The 21120-nt window shown below is 44.3% G+C and overlaps 2 protein-coding genes across 2 annotated transcripts in view; both read left to right on the plus strand.

Annotated features, from left to right (window-relative positions):
• Window positions 1-16333: 16333 nt before the first annotated feature.
• The window catches only part of SGPP1 (sphingosine-1-phosphate phosphatase 1), a 32050-nt gene continuing 27263 nt past the window's right edge, over window positions 16334-21120 (plus strand). Inside the window, exon 1 of the mRNA XM_050952666.1 lies at window positions 16334-17266. Within this exon, the coding sequence (XP_050808623.1) occupies window positions 16577-17266 (690 nt within the window). The 5' untranslated portion in view covers window positions 16334-16576. The remainder of the gene's footprint in view (window positions 17267-21120) is intronic.
• The window catches only part of WDR89 (WD repeat domain 89), an 88939-nt gene continuing 85016 nt past the window's right edge, over window positions 17198-21120 (plus strand). The window contains exon 1 of the mRNA XM_050952686.1: window positions 17198-17266. The gene's annotated coding sequence lies outside the window, so the exon portion shown is untranslated. The remainder of the gene's footprint in view (window positions 17267-21120) is intronic.

The following is a 21120-nucleotide window of genomic DNA, read 5'->3' on the forward strand; positions in this document are numbered from 1 at the left end:
ATGCTGAGCAGAAGACAAGACTCCAACACAGAAGATTGGCCCAGATTTAAAGAACAAACCTGTATATTAAGGACTGCAATATCCAGTGGGGTGAGAAAAACTGCTTAATCTAATTGCTGCCCAGTCTAATAGGGTTGAAATTTAAACTGCGTGTTTATATTTTCTTTTGATAACCACTCTGACTTGTTATGCCTTGACTTATAATCACTTAATATCTATCTTTATATTTTAAATCTGTTTATTTATTCTGCCTGAAGCAATGCATTTGGTTTGAAGCATGTCAGAGATCCCCTTTGGGATCACAGGCCTCGTACATATCAATTTCTTTGTTAAATTGATGAACTCATATAAGCTTGCAGTGTCCAGCGGGCATAACTGGACACTGCAAGATGGAGGTTCCTAGGGTTATGTCTGAGCCCAGAGATATTGGCTAGTGTCATTTGGTTGCACAATCCAAGGAGCAGCTTACATGCCAGAGGCTGTGTGTGGACAGCCCAGGAGTTGGGGTTCTCACAGCACAGCAGGGTAAGGCTGGCTCCCAGAGTCAAGGATTGGAGTGACCTAGCAGATCATCGGTCCAGATAACACCAGAGGGGAACATCACAACCTCCCTAAACAGGTCTTTCTTACTCCTCCTGGTTCATCTCCTTATCAGACGGAGCCAGTGTGCAGGAGGAGACCCTCAAGGGCACATCTGCAGAAGCTAGAGAAACAATAGAGAGAGTGCACTCACAGCCTTGATTCATAGGTATTATGCACATCACTTTCTCCTTTTCCCTTTGCAGACACACAGCATGATGAGAGTCCTAAGCATGGTGAGTTTCACCTGGGGGGAAGGGGCAAGATGGGACAAATGGTGGGGTGGTTTCCAAGGAGGATCACTACAAATGCCTAGAGACACTATTCTGAATACTGGGACTGTTTTCCACAGGCAGCAGTGATAGAAGCTGATACCTTGCACCTGAGGGTGAGCGAGGATGCAAGGGTGCAGCTCCTGCATGATGATTTTGGTGAAGCTTTTGATACTGTCTCGCATGACCTTTTCATAAACAAACTAGGGAAATGCAACCTAGATGGAGCAACTATAAGGTGGGTGCAAAACTGGTGGGAAAATCGTTCCCACAGAGTAGTTATCAGTGGTTCACAGTCAAGCTGGAAGGGCATAACAAGTGGAGTCCCGCAGGGATCAGTTCTGGGACCAGTTGTGTTCAACATCTTCATCAAGTATTTAGATAATGACATAGAGAGGATACTTATGAAGTTTGTGGACAATACCAAGGTGGGAGGGGTTGCAAGTGAGAGGGGTTGCCAGGGGACAGGATTAAAAGCCAAAATGATCTGGACAAACTGGAGAAATGGTCTGAAGTAAATAGGATGAAATTCAATAAGAACAAATGCAAAGTACTTCATTTAGGAAAGAACAAATTAGTTGTACACATACAAAATGAGAAATGACTGCCTAGGAAGGAGAACTGGGGGTCATAGCAGACCACAAGTTAGTATGAGTCAGCAGTGTAACATTGTTGCAAAAAAAGCAAACATCATCCTGGGATGTATTAGCAGGAGTGTTGTAAACAAGACATGAGAAGTAATTCTTCTGCTATACTCCGCACTGATTAGGCCTCAACTGGAGTATTGTGACCAGTTCTGGGTGCCATATTTCAGGAAGGATGTGGACAAATTGGAGAAAGTCCAGAGAAGAGCAACAAAAATGATTAAAGGTCTAGAAAACATGACCTATGAGGGAAGATTGAAAAAACTAGGGTGGTTTAGTCTGAAAAAGAGAAGACTGAGAGGGCACGTGATAACAGTTTTCAAGTACATAAAAGTTTGTTATAAGGAGGAGGGATAGGAGGATAGGTCAAGAAGCAATGGGCTTAAATTGCAGAAAAGGAGGTTTAGGTTGGACATTAGGAAAAAGCTTCCTAACTGCCAGGGTGATTAAGTACTGAAATAAATTGCCTAGGGAGATTCTTAAAAATCTCCAATGATGGAGATTTCACAGAAGGTAAGAAACACCTGTCAGGAACGGTCCAGATAATACTTAGTCCTGGCATGAGTGTAGGGGACTGGACTAGATGACCTCTGGAGGTCCCTTTCAGTCCTATGGTTCTATGTGGCTTCAGACTGGGTCCATATGCTGTTTGCCAGAAGTAATTGCTGATTGGCACAGCAAAGTTTCCTACCATGGGAAGAAACAATGCATGATCTCTCAAGGAACTTGTGGCAGAGGATTGCAGAATACCATCAGGAAAATTCCCCAGAGATCTCTATGGAGGAGTCCCAGGACATTAACAAACTTTTCTGCTGCACCCCTTCTGCCTAGTTGCACAGGGGAACGAGAAGCAGATGGAAATAGTGCTAGTGTTGGTTATTTTTATCCCTCTTCTACCCTTTTTTTCCCTCTCTTTCCTTTTTTTTTAAATAAAGAAAAAGCAGTATCATGTTCTCCTGCAGTATCAAAGCACAATGAGTACTCCCCCTCTCCTGCATCAAGAGCACCCGAGCTGGAGTGCTTGGACTGTTTAGACCCGGTCTGGAGTTGAAAAGAGGTGCTGGCTCGCCACACCACCAGATGACCCTCATCCTCCTCAAAGTCCATTTTCTTGTCCACCACTTTGTCCTCGGTGTTCACGCTGCTGAAGTATCCATGGAGGTCTTGGTGGTGGAGGTGGGGTCACCACCAAGGATGGTGTGCAGCTCCTTGTAGAAGTGGCATGTCTTTGGCACCACACCAGAGCAACAGTTGGCCTCCCTTGCTTTCTGGTGTGCTTGCCTCAGCTCCCTAATCTTAGCACGGCACTGCTGCATGTCCCTTTTGTGCTCCTTCTCCTCCATGCCATGAGCAATCTACCCTTAGGTATTAAAGTTCCTATGGCTGGAGCAGAGCTGTGCCTATACAGCCTCCTCTCCCCACAGACCCAACAATTTCAGTGTACTTCAGGTGGGAGTGTGTTTGCTGCAGGAAGCCAGCATGGTCAGCTGGGAAGATGCAATGTGAGTTGTCCATGCTGAGCAAACAGGAAGAGGAATTTCAAAAATTCCTGGGGCTTTAAAGAGGGAGGGGGTGTATGCCTGTGTACATGGCTGCAGGGCATCAGCGTGGTCATGGTGAGTATTGTGGGATATCTCCTGGAGACCACTTAGTGCACCATAAGCAATGCTCTGTCTACACAGTGCATCGCTCCAACTTGGTCCCCAAAAGCTCTATACCTGGTCAAGGTGGTTTTATTATGTCAGCATAGCAGAAGGGTTAAATCAGCGGGAGGAGCATTGCAGGGCATACACCTCTGTTTGTCTTGTCAACAAAAGCTGCTTTTTGTTGATAAAACTGTGTAGTGTAGACATGACCTTAGAAAACACTACCTTTTAAAACAGACTCTGTCCCTCTTTGGGCAGGGGAGAAACTGCAGCTCGCTCAGCCATGTGCTTAGCCTGGGGAAGGTGAGGAATTCCAACTATCTCCCTTATCCCCAGACAGGTTTCTGAGTACAGAGTCCATTCAAAGTCAATGGCCCTGCTGGTGGAAACCCCATTGTTTCACCAGGAGAAAGCCATTCAGTGCAGATAGCTGGGTCAGTTTTCCAGACACAGCTTCTGACACCACATGTCAACATTCTTGCTATAAAACAGATGAATTAATCCACAGTGATGTTACAGTTATAACTAGTGTTCATAAACCCAAATGGAATTCATACCTGGACACAGACATGAACCCAAACTGTCACATCTTTCCCCCATCGAAGATGAGCTGAGCCAGGGTGGTCTACAAGTAGCCTAAAGATGTGAGACTTCTCATGAGAGAACACCAGCTACCACACTGACATGCCCTTTTACATGAATCACCTCCCTATCATAATCCTGGCATGTCAAACTGCTAAAATGGAGTCTGTCATCAGACTCTCTCTCTACCCAAGAAACATGCTTTTCCAGGTCTTCCTGAATATCCATTTATTACATCCATACATGTCAAGGCAAATTTCATCATCCCAGATATTCATACAATTAAATACCCTGTGGTGTTGGGTAGCATCTCTCTAAGTTGTTTAGCTTGTCAGACAGAAAGTCTGGGGGAGGGGTGCTGCAGAAGCCCGTGTTTTGTTATAAAGAGGTATGTGAGGAACTGCATCACTACACTACATGGTACCAGGGGTAAATACAAATTTAAGAAAACAATCTGAGCAGAAGAATGGAGAAGTTAAAAGCTCCACCAGACCTGAAACTCTGGAAATATGGAAGACAAATGGAAGATATTTAAACTGCACTTTACTTTCTTTTTGCTGGCACCCAGTGCTTGCAGATAGAAAGACAATCAGGAAGTAGCCTTAATTTTGACAACAGCAGGTTCTGATGCACTTGATGCATTTAACAGCTTTCAGTTAACTCAGGAATAGGAAGCTACCTATGAAACTCTACTGGATTAACTTTAGGATTGTGATGATTTGGGGGTTCTCTCTCTACCACTTCTGAATTGTTGATTTAATGAAATTATATAATGAAATTACTGTGTAATGGAGAGTCTGTATGTATGTAGATCACGCCATGAGTTAGCAGGATTGTCAGAGACAATGGTGAGCGATCTAGTCAAAGTAAAACACCTTGGACAACAGGTTTGCTCTAGGTGGGAGAGGATGCTTCCTCTGCTTGTCTGAAGGGAGTGGAGAGTTGGGAGTAATGAAAAGTTACCAGGAGGTGAACAAAAGAGACCAGGAAGGGTTTACAATAAAGGAACACACAGGAACAGGGGGTCAGAAAGAAGATGCATGGGGGAGGAAGAAGCAAGGTCACAGAAACAAGGATGAGACTTCATGACGGAGAGAACCCAACTAGCATGCGATATACAGCCTGCATGAAGTGAGAACAGCTTGCTTGCTTGCCTGCCTTCCTGGACCCAGATGGTTCCCCAAGGACTCAGAAGAGAAGGGGGAGACAGAAAGTGAGGGACAATGCAGTTTCAGATGTTTGTTTTGTGTGGTCGCTACTCTCCTGTGCATAACATGATTAAGTATAAAAGAGCATAAAGGTATTAGACTGGGCAAAGTGTGTGTCCCTGAAAGAGTTAAACTGTAAATCTTTGGAGTGGAGTTTGGGGGATGGGTTTGTTTTAGGAGCATGACAAGTCCCTGCTGTACCCAGAGGCATTAGGCAGTTGGACAGCAGGTTCCAACACTCACAGACTGACATCAGATAGGTCTGCAAACTGAAAGTGTGGTAGGGAACCTGAGATTGGGACAGTGGCTGGACTTTGTTCAGGATCCAGGAGCTTGAAACACCCTGGAGAACTAGAGCACAGAGGCTTGCATTACCCTAACAGCAGTTCTAGCGGAAGGCCAGGAGAAGTGCTCATAGGGTCTCTGATAGGAGTACAAAGGGAAAGTAAAACAATAAAAGAATTTGTGACTGATTTAATCCTGAAGAGCCAATCTTACCACTTTGGGAGAACTAATTGAGCCCCTAATAAAAGATCAGATTGTGATTGGAATCTAGACCACCACCACTCAGCTAGAGACTACAGAAGACCCAGAATTAACCCTTGACAAAGCAATTAGAATTGCCACGCAAGAGAACTCAGCTAGTCCAGAATGAAGCTCATGGAGGGTGTACAGTGCTCTGGTGCTGTAAACATGATAGAGAATCCAAAATACAACAAGAATAAAAACCAGAAGCAGAAAGGAATGGATCTGAAAGCCAGATTTAATCAAGGAGCTAAAAAACAGATTTAATTAAGAACAGCTCATGGAGCTGCATATGCTGTGACAATCAGCACAAGTCAGGATAGTGCCTGGTTTATGGGAAGAAATGTAATGGATTACCTGACTTTACAAGAGACTGCAAGCTCCAGCAGAGTATGCAGTGTGGACAAAAAGCATGACAGCAGCACTAGCTCATGTGAATTTTTCATAGGGGCAATGGACACTATTAGAAGCAGATGAATGGACTGTCAACCTGAAAATAAATGGAACATTTATTAATTTGAATTTGGACTGTAGTGCAAAAGCCCATGTGTTGTCAGAAACTAAAAGAAAAGCCACAGGTAGTGAATGGTAAATAGGTAAAACCCAGGGCTTCCAGAGGCGAGCTTATCCCACTGAAGGATTAAAGCTGAAAAAGCCCAACCACCACACAATTCATGCCTCTATGAAAGTTCTGCTCACCCAAAAGAAGAGACTAAAAGTGGAGCTGGAAGGCTCATTGTTCTGTGAACCATAGAGAGAGCAGAAGAACCTATAGTTGGGACAGTTGGTCATTATAGAAATAAAAACTGAACCCTTCACTTGCATATAGAGTCAAAAGAATAAAATATATATATATAAAAAAGGAAACATTTCCCACTACCTACAAGAGGGGACATTTTGGGGGATATGGCTGATGCCAAGTATTTTTCTACACTAAGGCTTTGTTTACACTAGACAGTTTTGTCAACAAAAATCAGCTTTGGTTGATAAAACAGTGGAGATGGACACACTGCAGTGCTCCTCTCACCAATGTAACTGCCCTGCTGTGCCAACATAATAAAATGACAAGCACCATAGAGTTTTTAGCGACACAGTTAGAGCAACAGAGTTAATGTAGACACCTTCTTTTGGTTATGTCCAGGAGGTGTCCCACAATGCCCATCATGACTGCTGTAGTCACCAGACTGAACTCTGCAGCCCTGAAGGTACCTAGGCAGGGCTGGCTCTAGGTTTTTTGCTGCCCCAAGCAAAAAATAAACCAACCTCTGAGAGCGTAACTGCTGAAGGGAAACAGAAAACACAACAACCCGGAGTGCTGCCCCTGGAATTGTGCCACCACAACCACCTGGAATGCTACCCCTGGAATTCTGCAATCCCAAGCATGTGCTTGGTTTGCTGGTGTCTAGAGCCAGCCCTGTACACAGGGATGCACCCCTGTGGCACTCTGTACCTCAAAGCAGCCCTGGAATCCCCATATTCACCACTGTCATATAATTAGGATCTGTTTTGTACAAAGTATGCCTTGCAAGGAATCATTTTGAAAGTCTTGAACTGTTTAACATTAATATTCTGTGGGCTTGGGTAGTGAGTTGAGACTCACTGATGCACTACTACCTGCTGGTCATCTTGGGAATTGGCTCAACTCCAGCGTCAGAGGGCTCTCTGCTGGCCAGTGGTTCACCAACCTCAGGCCCCTGTATCCCCCCCAGCCCCTGGTGCCCTTTACCTCAGGATTCTGCCCCAGCAGTATCCCCACATTCTGGGTCTCCCTTCCCAGGGGAACCCCCAACCCTCTAAATCTACTTTGCTTCAGTAGCCACTGCCCATCATTATCTAGCCCCCACTTACTGAGGCAGACTGCAGTGGCCCTCATCATTGATAAGGAGTTAGGACCAGCTACCTCTGCCTGTTCCCAGGCTGTATCTCTGCAGCCCCAGTATCTCTGTAGGCCTTCAACAAAATCTGCAGCCTGGGGTTTTACCAGGCTGGAACTCCCCAGCTCCCTTGCCCTATTTCCTAGCACTGCTCTACTTCAAGTACCTTACTCCCAGACAACTAGCCCTCCCCTCTCCAGGACTAGAGTGAGACTCCTGGCCCCTAACCCTCTTATAAGGGCCAGCTGGGCCCTGATTGAGCTGGCCACAGCTGTGGCTGCTTCCCCAATCAGTCTAGTTTGGCTGCTTTCAACCCATTCTCCAGGAGTGGGGCAGTTGCTCCATTCAAGAAAATCCACTATCCCAGGAACTGTATACAATGGAGACTTTTCAGGGAGAGCATGTATACATGGAGGCTGCTTGACCAATAGGGGTAGACTCCATGTCACAGGCAAAGAGCTTTCCAGCAAGCTGGAAGAAACTATAAAAGAGGGAAGTGACATCATCACTTGTTTTTATTTCCCCCATAACCCAATACCTGGATGCACATCTAGTGGACAAAGGCTGAACTGAGGAGGGTAGCCCTGGGCTGGAGGAGAGTTCCAGCCTGTGTACTGAAGATCTGTGAGTTGTTTGTACCATCTATCTGGGTGAGACGCTGCTTCAGTCAAATCCTGTTTAGTTTATAGAACTCAGATTGTGAATTTACTTTTATTTCTTAGATGCAGCAAAGAATCCTGTGGCACCTTATAGACTAACAGACGTTTTGGAGCATGAGCTTTCGTGGGTGAATACCCACTTCTTCAGATGCATGTGGTGGAAATTTCCAGGGGCAGGTATATATATGCTAGCAAGCAAGCTAGAGATAACGAGGTCAGTTCAATCAGGGAGGATGAGGCCCTGTTCTAGCAGTTGAGGTGTGAAAACCAAGAGAGGAGAAATTGGTTCTGTAGTTGGCAAGCCATTCACAGTCTTTGTTCAATCCTGAGCTGATGGTGTCAAATTTGCAGATGAACTGAAGCTCAGCAGTTTCTCTTTGAAGTCTGGTCCTGAAGTTTTTTTTGCTGCAGGATGGCCACCTTAAGGTCTGCAATAGTGTGGCCAGGGAGGTTGAAGTGCTCTCCTACAGGTTTTTGTATATTGCCATTCCTAATGTCTGATTTGTGTCCATTTATCCTTTTCCGTAGAGGCTGTCCAGTTTGGCCGATGTACATAGCAGAGGGGCATTGCTGGCATATGATGGCATAACCAACTTTGAGCTCTATGCTCACTACTTATAATCACTTAAAATCTATCTTTCTGTAGTTAATAAATCTGTTTTATATTTTACCTAAAACTGTGTGTTTTGGTTGAAGTTTTTCAAAAATCTCAGTTCAGGTTACAAAGGCTTAGTGTGTGAACTTTCCACTTTGAGGGAGAGACAGACTTGGTAATAACCTTACACTGGTCAGGCTTCTGACCAGGGCAAGATGCTATATTCCAGGGGTGCAAGGCTGGGGAGCTGGAGGGAATTGGCTGGAGCCTCTCTGCTGTTGGTTTGTGAGTGGCTGGCAACCCTTGTCCAAGAATACAGAGATTTTTTTTTTTAGTAATGAACATATGATTTGCAAATCAAATACAAACCTGGGTGAGATTTGGTGGTTGCAAACTGTCCTGCATCCACAGAGTGTGCTTTGCCTCTGACCATTATGCAGTCTCTGAGAGCATACCCCTTTAGAGACTGGTCATATGCAATGTTCCCTCTAAGTTTTTCCACCCTTGTGCGAAATAAATTTTGTTATGTGAACCAAAGTATGTGTGGATGTACGCCACCAGTAGAAACCAAAAACCTAGATATAATAAATGTTACCAATAGGAATAATTACTCCAGCCAGGACAGGTTAGGCATTTTAGAACTCACTACTCAAAGAATTAAATTTAAGGGTAAGAGAGAAATAAAAATTATGGAATACATTGACCAGTCAAAAAACTAAAATAACACACTTTGAAATAATAAAATTACAGAGAATATATGTGCATTGCGGGAAGCACCAAGAAGTAACAACAGTGTTGGGAGGTATGTGACACAGAGAGTGTGTGTGTGTGTGTGTGTGTGTGTGTGTGTGTGTGTGTGTGTGTGTGTGTGTGTGAGAGAGAGAGAGAGAGAGATACACAAACACACATGCACACAGAGACTGCGTTGTGTATGACACACAGAGACTGTGTGTGTGTGAGACACAGAGACTCTGGGTGTGCTGGCTCGCTGGGGAAGTTTCTGAGGGATGCCCATCTGCTGTCTCTTTAAGGCACTCACTGTAAGCTGTCCTCCTCTTGAACCATGTCCCCCCTCCCCTGCTCTGCAGAGCTGGGGTATGTGGGCAAAGGGGAGGGGAAGAGCCAGAGTGTGTGAGAGAGAGAGACAGACAGACAGAGATTGTATGTGCTGGCTGCTGCCTGCTGAGGAAGTCTCTGAGAGACTGTACACTGTCTCTTTAAGGCACTCACTCACCTGAAGGCTTGTTCAGACCTCGGAGCTGCTGTGAGTTCTAAGCCCTGTCCCCTCTACCCTGCTCTGTGGAGATGGGGTACAGGTGCTGGGCTGGGGGACTGAAAGGGGGACACCCTGACATCAGCATCCTTTTTTCCCCCACCCCCTGTTCTGCATAGCCAGCAGGAGGATCCCAGGAGCAACCTGGCTGCAAAACAGCGGGGTAGAGGAGGGGCACCTGAACACATGCTGCTGGCTGGATGTGTGTGGCTCTGTTAATCAACTGCATGGCACTTGAATCTCTCCTGGGCAGCCGCCCAACCGCGCAGCTTACAGGGAACACGGGCCCTATGCCTCTACTTTTTGCCAGGGAGAATCCCACGGCTTCATAACTCTGAGACTGAGACTTTGGCTTCAGCATCTCTGTTCTCACAGTGGTGCCTCCAAATGAATTCAGACCTGTGTTGGAGACTTACCTTCTTGGGAGCCACATGACCAGCAGATGTTTGCAGTGACCCAGGACAGCCTTTTTGAAACAATCCAGCATTTATTAGTCAGCCGGAATATAGTACATAAGGGTCCCTACATGAGAATGGAAAAACAAAGTTTGTATACATGTCCATGTTGGCAGCATTATCTGCCTCTGTCATCCTAAGAGTCCAGGATTCTATCTATCCCTGCACTGGGCTGCAGTCTACTGAATCCCAGCTGCTCTTTGTTTCACATTGCTGTTTTCACATATTTTATCTCCCTTTGCTGGCAGTCTTTAAAATTAATGAGACAAGGTGGGTGAGGTAATATCTTTTATTGGACTATCTTCTGTTGGTGTGACTGAGAAGCATATATTGACCTCTTCTTATATTGATCTCTTCTTCAGGTCTGGGAAACTTACTCAGAGTATCACAGCTAAATGCAAGATGGAACAGCATTTCTCAGATGTGGCCACCATGGCCACAAGTGGCCACCGGGGGCTTTTCTTGTGGCCACAGCCTCCTGGGCAGTGATGGGGGGGCACGGGGCAAAGCAGCAGCCCCTCCCCTGGGACCATCAGCAGGGGCTGGTCCATGTTCCCTTCAGGAGCCACAAACACTGTAGGAGTCTGCGGCCAGCATGAGTTCCCTACCTTCCTGGGGGCAATGGGGCTTGGGCTTCAGGCTTCAGCCCTGGGGTGGTGGGCAGCAGGCTCTGGCCGTGTGACAGCAGGGTCCATCCCCCAGCCGCAGGGCTTTGGATCCAGCTCTGGGCTGACCCCCAACATGTTGCCCCTGGCCCCAGCTGCCTCTTCCAGTCCCCAGCCATGCAGCACTCCCCATCCAGGGCTTAATTTGGTCTCCAACTTGCCCGGGCTGAGTAAGTCTGCTGTGAAAAGTGATATTGTTAATATCATTCACGGCCTCCCAGCGACTAGCAAGTGTGTTGTGAAAATTGATATGAACAAATATACAAATGTCACTTTTCACAGTAGCAGATTTACTAGCTAGCAAGTCTAAAAAAAAAAAAAAAGCAATTCAAAAAGCAAAACATGCAAATCACCTTATTTGTGTTTCTATTCTGTTTAGAGCCAGTAAAGAAGAGAAACAACTGTAAATTATTTTTAATTATTGAGTCTGCAAAAAAAAAAAAAAGCAAGCAACCTACATAAATAAATTACAATGATTTGGACATGTATATGTGCATTTCCCCCCCCCAAAAAAATTAATTAAGTATTTTAAGGAGAATTGTTAGAGTGGCCACCAGCAAGAGGTGGTGGCCTCAATCTGAGACAACCCAAAAATTTGTTGTGAGAACCTCTAGCATAAGTAGTTAACACATCTCAAGAAACCATTAGCTGTGACACTCTGAGTAAGTTTCCCAGACCTGAAGAACAGGTCGAAGCTTGAAAACTTGTCTCTCTCATCAACAGAAGTTGGTCCAATAAAAAGTATTACCTCACCCACTTTGTCTCTCTAATTTTCTCGGACCCACATGACAACACCAACATTGCATACATCTTTAAAACTTAATATTCAGTCATTTATCTTCCATTCTATCTCCAAGTATCTATACACATATGTTGGCAGTTCTTGATAATCTATTCCTGCCAAATGATATGCCCACTGCCTATCTGACTCCTACCCAGTCCCCTGCCTCAGGAAAGAAATTAACTCCTTCAATTCCAGGAGCTAACAACTCCAAAGTGAGCGGGGAAACTGTGTTATGTATATTTTTTATACAAATAATGCAGAAATTTCTCACATCCTCCACACAGACACACTTTCTAGAGCATTTGACAAACATGCAGTGGAGCAAAGTCCAAAGCTATACATTGTACACGCCAATTTGATTTCAAAAACCCTTAGCAGTTTCAGACAAAATGTAGACTTGTGATTTCCAGAGCAACAGCTCAGGATGAGAACTTCCAGTAAGTGATTAAGGATATTAGCACAGGGGGGTCCAGACAGCATGTTCCCAGTCCCTAAAACAAATTTAGAGGGGCGCTCTCAGTCCTAGATAGGGTTCTGTTTAAAGATACCTGAATGGTGATGCATAAGGTGTTACAGGAAAATATGTTTAAAAGGATACATGAAGGTCATTTAGAAACTGAAAAATCTGAGAGACAGGCAAGACACTGTTAATTTGAAAGAGTCACCTTGAAGAAGCTGTCATTGTTTGCTGCATAGGCCAAAAATACAGGCCAAGTCAAGCAAAGAGCCTATGTTGGTGGCACACAAAAAATTTGCTTCCTGGAGCAAAGGAGGCGTAGATTGTTTACATTGGCTGGAAAAACCTATGTACTTGTCCTACACTAGTATTCTCACTTCCCTGAGAAAGCTTTACTAGATAGCTTTATGTCAAATCTAGCTTTGCTAGACATGGCATACCTGACATAGTAATGTCTAACAATGGGCCACAGTGTAGAGGCATGAGTTTAAGCAATTCACAGTAAAGTTAGGGTTTAGAGATTTAATTGCTGGTCCCCACGATCCCTAATCCAATGGGTTGAGTGAATGCTCTAACCAATGATCTGTAGGATATATGGGGAGAACCCTCTGCCCCACCTATTTTACTTGTGGGGCCTAATCCAGTAGGCATGCTCAGAGCACATCTACCTGACCAGGCCCTGCAGGCAAGATAGGTGGAGGACTATCTAGTTTGAGAAGCTCACTAAGCATTAAGTGTGAACTAGAGATCAAGTAGTTCCTTGGCATGAGGATTTAAGTCGTTTAATGCATGCCCACTGGAGGAAATATAGGCACCAGGATGGGGAAGCAAGATTACTGATATGACAGAGAGAACTCCTCCAATATCGGCCTATTCATTATTCGTCTTCATTTCTTTTGTGTTTGTTATACCGACAATAACAATTTGTGCCTCACATCTGTATGTAAATGGCTGGTCATTAAAGTTCTTTGCATTCCCAAACCAGGTGCATGTGAAAACTTCTGAAAAATAAGAGGAGGCCTTGACAATGATCTTCTGATTCTGAAGTAAAGTATTCATTGTTTTAACAAGTTTTGTGCTTTTGGTTTTGCTGCTACTTGGAGCTCATCAAATTCATGTTATTTGGAACATCAGTTTTTTGGCCTATCTGGTTTAGCCAGCAAAGTCAGATTTTTTACATAGGCAGTGAACTTATCATACTACAGCATTTTAATAGTGTGCAAACAGTGATGCCTTGACTAAAAAGTTTTGCAATTCTGTAGCACACCAATCATTTAGGAAAAATTTAATAAAAGCAAACACTGTGTGAAAGAAAAATGTGAAACTGTAAATAGAGTTGTGCAAATAACTAATTTTTTGGTTCGTTGGCAGCAGTGAAAAATTGAAAAAAACAGTTTCAGGTCGACCTGAAATGAAATATTTTTGGTGAACTGAAAAGTAAAACAAAAATTTGTTTGGGGCTGAAATAAATGTTTCATTTGACCCAAAATAAAACATTTTGTTTCTATTTTGAACTTAAAACGTTTTTACAAATAAAATGGAAGGAAAGTTTGAAATAAAAAGTCATTCTGAAAATGTCAAAACAAAACATTTCTATTTTTTCAGAATTTTCTTTTTGTTTGGCTTTCTTTTTTTCCAGCTGAAACAATTTGGCAAATTCAGCAGAAATTAGTGAAATATTAATCTGCATTTTTCACCAAAAAAAAGTTTCCATAGAAATTTGTGTTTCAAGAATAATTGCATCATTCAGGCCACAGTCAGTATCTGGGGATTTTAGCAGTTAGTGTCATCCCTCTTTATTGCAGTGTGTAAAGTTCACAGCATAGTGATAAGGAAATGGACAAAACTGCCTATTCTTTTTTCTCATTTGCATTCTCTTCTCATTCTTTCAAAACTGCCTATTCTCTTTACTTCCTGCAGAGTAAGATAATAGTTGGACCTTATCTAAATAAAGTGCTACATTGGTTCATTATGTATTTTGCTAAAGATAGTTGGATTCCTGTAAGTTTCGAATGCAGAAGTAATCACTGGAATTCATGAGTGATGACTTTCTTGTAGAGAGATGGTTAATTTTAATACTTCAGATTGCTTATTAAGAAAGTAATGTACAAGGTTCAGTACTGGAGAGCAATGGACAGCCAGGGCAGATCCCAGAGCACCCAGAATTATATGGTCCTAGCAAGATACCCTGCTCAATAAAGCAGATGCTGTATTCTGCACAAGCTTCAGTCTCCAAATAGTTTTAAGGCATAGCCCCATGTAGCACACATTGCAGTAGTCTAATCTTAACACTACAAAAGATGAACAACAGTGGAAAGATCTACTCCTGAAAGAAAAGGTTGCAACCTTTTAAACCTATTTAAATAAAGTAGCAATAATTTAACTCAATCCTATATCAGCTCTTCTGTTGTTTTGCCGAGGATTGATGTCAGGGTAATTGTCCTATAGATACTTATAGTGATAGGGTAGCTGGCCCCTTAAATGAGACTGAACTCAGTTCTCCTGTTCCAGTCCAGGTTTGTCCTAATTTGGTGTACTGAGGAGGGCAGAGCTGCCCCTGGGAGTTGTAAATGAGAGTTCAGACAGCTGAGAGAGGAGTCCAAAACTGGAGCTCTGAAGCAGAGCTAGGCTGTGACCTTCAGAGAGGTAATCTCTCTGAAGTGGGGAGCAGTTAGAATTCCCTAGAGAGCAATGGAGTCAGAGCAAGTGAAAGCTGAAGGCAGGAAAGTCACCTACAAATTTCTCCAGGCTAGAGAGAGGGCTGGGGAGGGCTGAAGGATGGGAGTAGCAGAGGTAGATACTTGCTGACTCTTTGAGCTGGAGGGCCAGAGAGGACTGAAGGCTGGGGAAAAATGAAGGGGTGAGTTTAGTGGTGTATCTGGGCAAGAACTGGAGCCATATCTGGGAAGGAAATAGGGCAGAGAAGCACCCTAGGTAGAAGGGCTGGGATGAGGCATAGTGAAAGACCCCAGAGCCACACTTGAGAGCTGGGGTATGCATGGTGAGACACCCCAGAGCCATAGTTGGTGTTGGACTGTTGAGACTAATATACTGTTTGCACTGCACTGGGAGAATTCTGCTTTATGGTAGTGGGACTTTTGGTAATAAATTAACTCCACAAAAGGGCTTTTTAGGTACTCCAAATGCTGTACAGTACTGAGTTTATCTGATGAACCAAGAGGGAAACTGATGCAAGGGGGCATTTGCAGGGCTGTCCTGAGGCCACCAGGGGACACATGGGAGACAGCCTCAGGTTTACAGGTCATCACACTTGCCCTTTTTGAACATTGGCACACTAGCATTGTTATTATTATCTTTATTACCATAGGCCCACACTCAGCTGTGTTGGCTCATTTTAAGATTCTCTTTGATTTAAACCCATCTGCAGTTACTCCTATTGGTCTTTTTAGAAACTTGCCTTTATTTAATTAGTTGTTCTTTGAACCAGACATCCTTCCCCCTACTTCATTCCTTCTGGCCTTATAAGTCATTACTTTCAAGGCTCTTCTCCATGCTCCGTGGCGGTGTGTGTATTGGAGGGCTCATCTCACCCCAGTCCCTCTCCTCCCTACTAGGTGACGGAGGTGGGGAGGGGGGTTGTGTGGAGGAGGAGGGCAGCTTCCCCCCCCCCCCATAGTGGGTGATAGATATGGGTGGGCCGCTTGTCCCCGCCCCCCTCCCCCCCCCCCCCCCCCGCCCGCCCGCCTGCCTGCCTCTATACGGAGTGATGGAGGCGGTGTGGAGGGGCAGCTCTATTCTCCCTGTTCCTGCTGGGTGATGGAGATTGGGGGTGAACCCCTCCCCCCAGCACACCTCCTGCCTGCTGAGAAGCTAAAGTTCCTCTGCCCAGTCCACCCCCTACCCTTGAGCTTCTCTGGACATCTCCACGTGACACTCGCGCGAGGTTGAAGCAGGCAAAGTTCATTGGCCGCTCCCGCGCTCAGAACAAAGTTGTGATTGGTCGCACTTTCTCCTAGAAGGGGGGCACAGCCAATCAGGAGCGCCTCGCACCGTCAGTGCTCTTGCGTTGCCAGTAGAACTTTGCGCAGGCGCCGTGGTGGGACCGCGCGCACCCGGAGGGGCGGGGAGCGGTGACTGGAGGAGGAGGGCGCTGGGGTGCGCGCGACGGCGGGGCAGCCGGGCTCGGCTGAGTCAGGACGGTCACGGGAGGGTAACCGACGGGCCGGCGCTGCAGCGGCGTAGCGGGAAGGCGCAACGGCCGGCTGGGCGGGTTTGTAGGGTCGAGTAGAGCCTAAGCCCCCTCCCCGCTGGAGGCCGCCCCCGCCGGCATAGTCCCCGCTCCCCTCAGGAGAGATCCCCCGCCCGGGAGAGACTCCCCGCGGCACCCGGCTCCTAGCATGGCTCTGCTCCAGCGCCTGGCCCGGCTCGCTGCCGACCTGCAGGACCCGCAGAAAGTGGCCGACTTCCAGCGGCTCTGCGGGGTGGAGGGGCCTCCGGGCTTGGTGGCCTCCCCTCCCCTCGCTGAGGAGAGCGGGGAGCCGGAGCCGTTAGCCAACGGCAGCTGCCTCGCCGTGACCGGCGGAGGGGAAGGAGATAGGTGGCCCCGACTCCGAGCCGCCGCTGGCGGGGAGAAGCGGCACCCGAAGGGGCTGGGGAACGGGGCGGTCCCCGGGGGAGCCGGCGGGCAGGGACCCCCGCAGCAGACCTGGGGGAGGAGGCAGCCGCGCCGCAACTCCCTGACCGGGGAAGCCGCTTGCCAGGAGATCGCCATCCGCAACCCCTTCCTCTATTATCTGTTCAACCTGGGCACGGAGCTGGGCAACGAGCTCTTCTACATCCTCTTCTTCCCCTTCTGCATCTGGAACCTGGACGCCTGGATAGGCAGGAGGCTCATCATCGTCTGGGTCTGGGTTATGTACCTGGGCCAGTGCACCAAGGATGTGATCCGCTGGCCACGGCCTGCCTCCCCTCCCGTGGTGAAGCTGGAAGTCTTCTACAACTCCGAGTACAGCATGCCCTCCACCCACGCCATGTCGGGCACTGCCATCCCTCTGGCGCTCGTCCTGCTCAGCTACGGCAGGTGGCAGGTAATGCCCTCCCTTTTTCATAGCGAGATATACACTCCACTGCCTTAATGGGAAGGGTGAACTGGTTTGGATAAAATACAATACCTGTTCTCCTCCCCAACCCCCCAAATCATCTATTCTTAAAAATGAATGTGAACTGAACTTTTTTTTGATTATCCAGGTAAGTGTTTAGATAGCAGGAGAGAGACTTCTAGTATTTCCAGCTTTTATTTGAATAGTGACAATGTGCACAGTGTGCTCTAAATCTCTGTCTGCACCCTATTCTTGTGAGACTTTTGTAGCCTCAAGTGGTTTGGGTAAACTTTTGTACAAGCATCTGATCTTTTGGCAGGCTGATTGGTTTAATTAACTGGCTGACAGAGCACTAGGAATTTTAGAGTTCAGTGATAATCTTACTTTTGCTTCTGATTTACTACTTGTCCTTGGCATCTCCTTGAACTCTGTTTTAGTTTAATAATTGGATGTTGAAGGTATAAATAATCCTCAAAGTGCTGCACAACTATAGAAGTACTAATTTTTATCAGGAACTGATTTCTGAACCTTTTCAGGTTTGCCCTTCTCTCATCTAAATTTTAATCTCTGGTATATTGCATCTTAAATCAACAAGGTCAATTTAAATGATAAATTGCACTCTATGGATAATTAGATCATGTTATGCTTTCAGTTGCAGTAGGTATTGCTGAAATTTTTGCTCTTGAACATATTGCTAGAAAATTCTCTACAAATACATGATCCTGGAGTTTTCTTGCACCACTTGCAGGGGCAGGTGAGCAACAAGAGTTTTTGGTAGTTTTTTTGGTCATTCCTTGATAGCAAGTGTTATAGACACTTAACATGCAGTGCATTGAAACTTCTAACAGCTATGTATTTGGAGGATACAGATCTTCTATATCCAGTTTATGTAAAAGGGATTGATTTCTACTTGCAACATGTTTAGCATTTTCAGACGGTCTGCCATCTGTACTGCTTTTCATATAGCTGTATAACTTTTAAGAAGTGCAGCAAATTGCTGAGATACTTTCAGCTTAGTGACTAAAGAACCGTTATCTTTTCAGTCAATGCTGTTAATGATCACTGGCTGTTTACTGTCATAGCACAACACTTGTGTTTTTATCTCCGTCTGTGAAATGGGTATTCTGAAAGTAGAGAGCTGTTTGAAGGTTCAGAAATATGCAAGTAATGCTGTTTAAACAAAGACTGAGATTCAAAGTGCAGTAACTAATCTTGGTAAAAGTCAGTCCACTCCCAAAAAGTGTAGGTATCCAGAATAACTACACTTTTTTTTAAGTCAAAGGCCAAGTGCCTTCCACTACACACCAAGTTCCCACCCACTTGATGTGCACAAGCATGTGATAGATCAAGGTGTTAAGGTTTGCTTTATGAAATACATATTTTCACTTATTAGTAACTGTTTATAATTTCATTATAAAGAGTGAATCATTAAAAATGGACCTTATTCAACAACATGTACATTCAGTCACAATTGCTTATTTAGTGACAGAAAAATATTTTTTATTGTCTTTTACCCCATTAGCACTGGAGAGCTGACAGTCTGAGAATGATCTGAGTTATATTGCTTTCTATATATCCTTAACAGAATAACTTATTAATGCCAGAGAGACAATGTGGGCGAGGTAATATATTTTATTGGACCAATGTCTGTTGGTGAGAGAGAGAAATTTTTGAGCCATATGGAGTTTTTTCAGGTCTGGAAAAGGTACTCTGAGCATCACAGCTAAATGCAAGGTGGGACTGACAAGACTACAATTACACCGGGTATGATACTAATGCTAGTCAGTTGTATCGGTGTAAACCCTATGAAGGCAATGCTGGTAGTGATGTGTGGGAAGCAGAGCTGAGCTTTATTGCCAGAGTGACTTTGCAGCACTGGCAAGCAGAGAAATAATATTTTTACTGGTAAACTAACTACATTTGTTATAAAAACTCAAGTGATGACAAACATGGGACCCATGCTTTGGTTTGGTTTGTTGTCACTATTCAGAGTAGAACCACGCTTAACCTTTTCAGTAAACCAGCATCTTTTAAATGGATTGCTCTGCCATCTCTTGATTCTATGAAAAACTTAATTTCATATAAAATTATTTGCTTGAATAGTAGAGCACACTGAAACTAAAGTTTATTCAGGATAGTATCTGTCATCTGAAGAAGTCTGAACAATCAGATTAGGATGCTTCAGAAACTATATAGAAAATGGATGCTGGGAGTAAATGTGCTGGACTTCACATAAAAGTTTGGCCAGTAACATTTAAGTAGTTTCATTGACACTTCTAAATATTTTTTATTCTTGTTGGGGAGAGGAGTTTGATTTATGTGGATCTCTGTTTTTGCATCTAGATATTGAGAATCTTCAGAACCTCAGCTCTGACTCTTTGTGCTTATTGTCTTATACTAGGCCTTTTATTGCAGATTGATATCTAACCAAGGAACGCGGCAGTGTTTTTTCCTTCTGAAGCCTATTTGTGCTGCTCATGATTGCTAGCTATAAGGATTTGCTATGAAGCAGTTTAGAGGTTCTCTCTATACTGTACAATTGGGTGTACTGCATTCATCATAATTCCAGACTTTGCTAAAAGTTTGAACTCATGTCTCTTATATAGTAATGAAGTGCTCTGTTGATGGATTTCGTTGCATCATGTATTATGAACTAAACATTTTTAATAAAATGAATTTTTAGCACTAACTTCCTGAGCTAATATTGCCAAAGGAATATTTTAAAATTAGATTAATAATTTCATGTCACTAAACTTAAGTCTCTCCTGAAAACATATATTGTTTGCAGTGATGATGTTCCCAGGATTTCAGAGGCACAAGATGAGTGAGGTAATATAAGTTGGTCCAATAAAAGATATTATCTCACCCATCTTGCCTTTGAGAAACCCTACTTGTTTTTAAAAAACCTGGCAGAATCTTCTTGCTAAGGGTCACATCCTGCTTCTATCAAGGACCATGACAAAATTCCTTTTGACTTCAGTTGTGCTGGATTGGGCAAAATGAGTGTATATTGTAGGTAACAACTCTGCAGAGATGCCTTTTATTCTTCAGCAGAAGAAAGTTAATAGTATTTAAAAGTAGCAAAGAGTCCTGTGGCACCTTATGGACTAACAAGTTTTGGAGCATGAGCTTTCGTGGGTGAATACTCGCTTCATCGACGAAAGCTCATGCTCCAATATGTCTGTTAGTCTATAAAGTACCACAGGACTCTTTGCTGCTTTTACAGATCCAGACTAACATGGCTACCCCTCTGATACTTAATAGTATTTAAAATATTTTTTAAAGTACTTTTTTTTTTTTTAAGGTATTTTTCATCCCAGTACATAAAACTACTACTCCTAGCTGCTACCTTCTACCAGGTGCAGTTCTTTTGCATTCATAGAATGCTGTTCTTAATGGAATTTTGTTCATTACTTTTCTCTTTAACAAATAAGTAGAGTAGGGGTAGGCAACCTATGGCACATGTGCTGAAGGCAGCACAGGAGCTGATTTTCAGTGGCACTCACACTGCCCAGGTCCTGGCCTCCGGTCCAGGGGGCTCTGCATTTTAATTTAATTTTAAATGAAGCTTCTTAAACATTTTGAAACCTTATTTACTTTACATACAACAATAGTTTAGTTATATATTATAGACTTATAGAAAGAGACCTTCTAAAAAAGTTAAAACGTATTACTGGCATGCAAAATCTTAAATTAGAGTGAATAAATGAAGACTCGGCACACCACTTCTGAAAGGTTGCTGACCCCTGAAGTAGAGCTTGGTAAAGCTTCTGTGAATAAAAGAGCCTTAGCCATTAACTTCTACAGAGTTGAAGCTTGAATTTAAAAAGAAAATTCCTGTT

Source organism: Gopherus flavomarginatus, chromosome 5 (genome assembly GCF_025201925.1).
Source record: "Gopherus flavomarginatus isolate rGopFla2 chromosome 5, rGopFla2.mat.asm, whole genome shotgun sequence".
NCBI lineage: Eukaryota > Metazoa > Chordata > Testudines > Testudinidae > Gopherus > Gopherus flavomarginatus.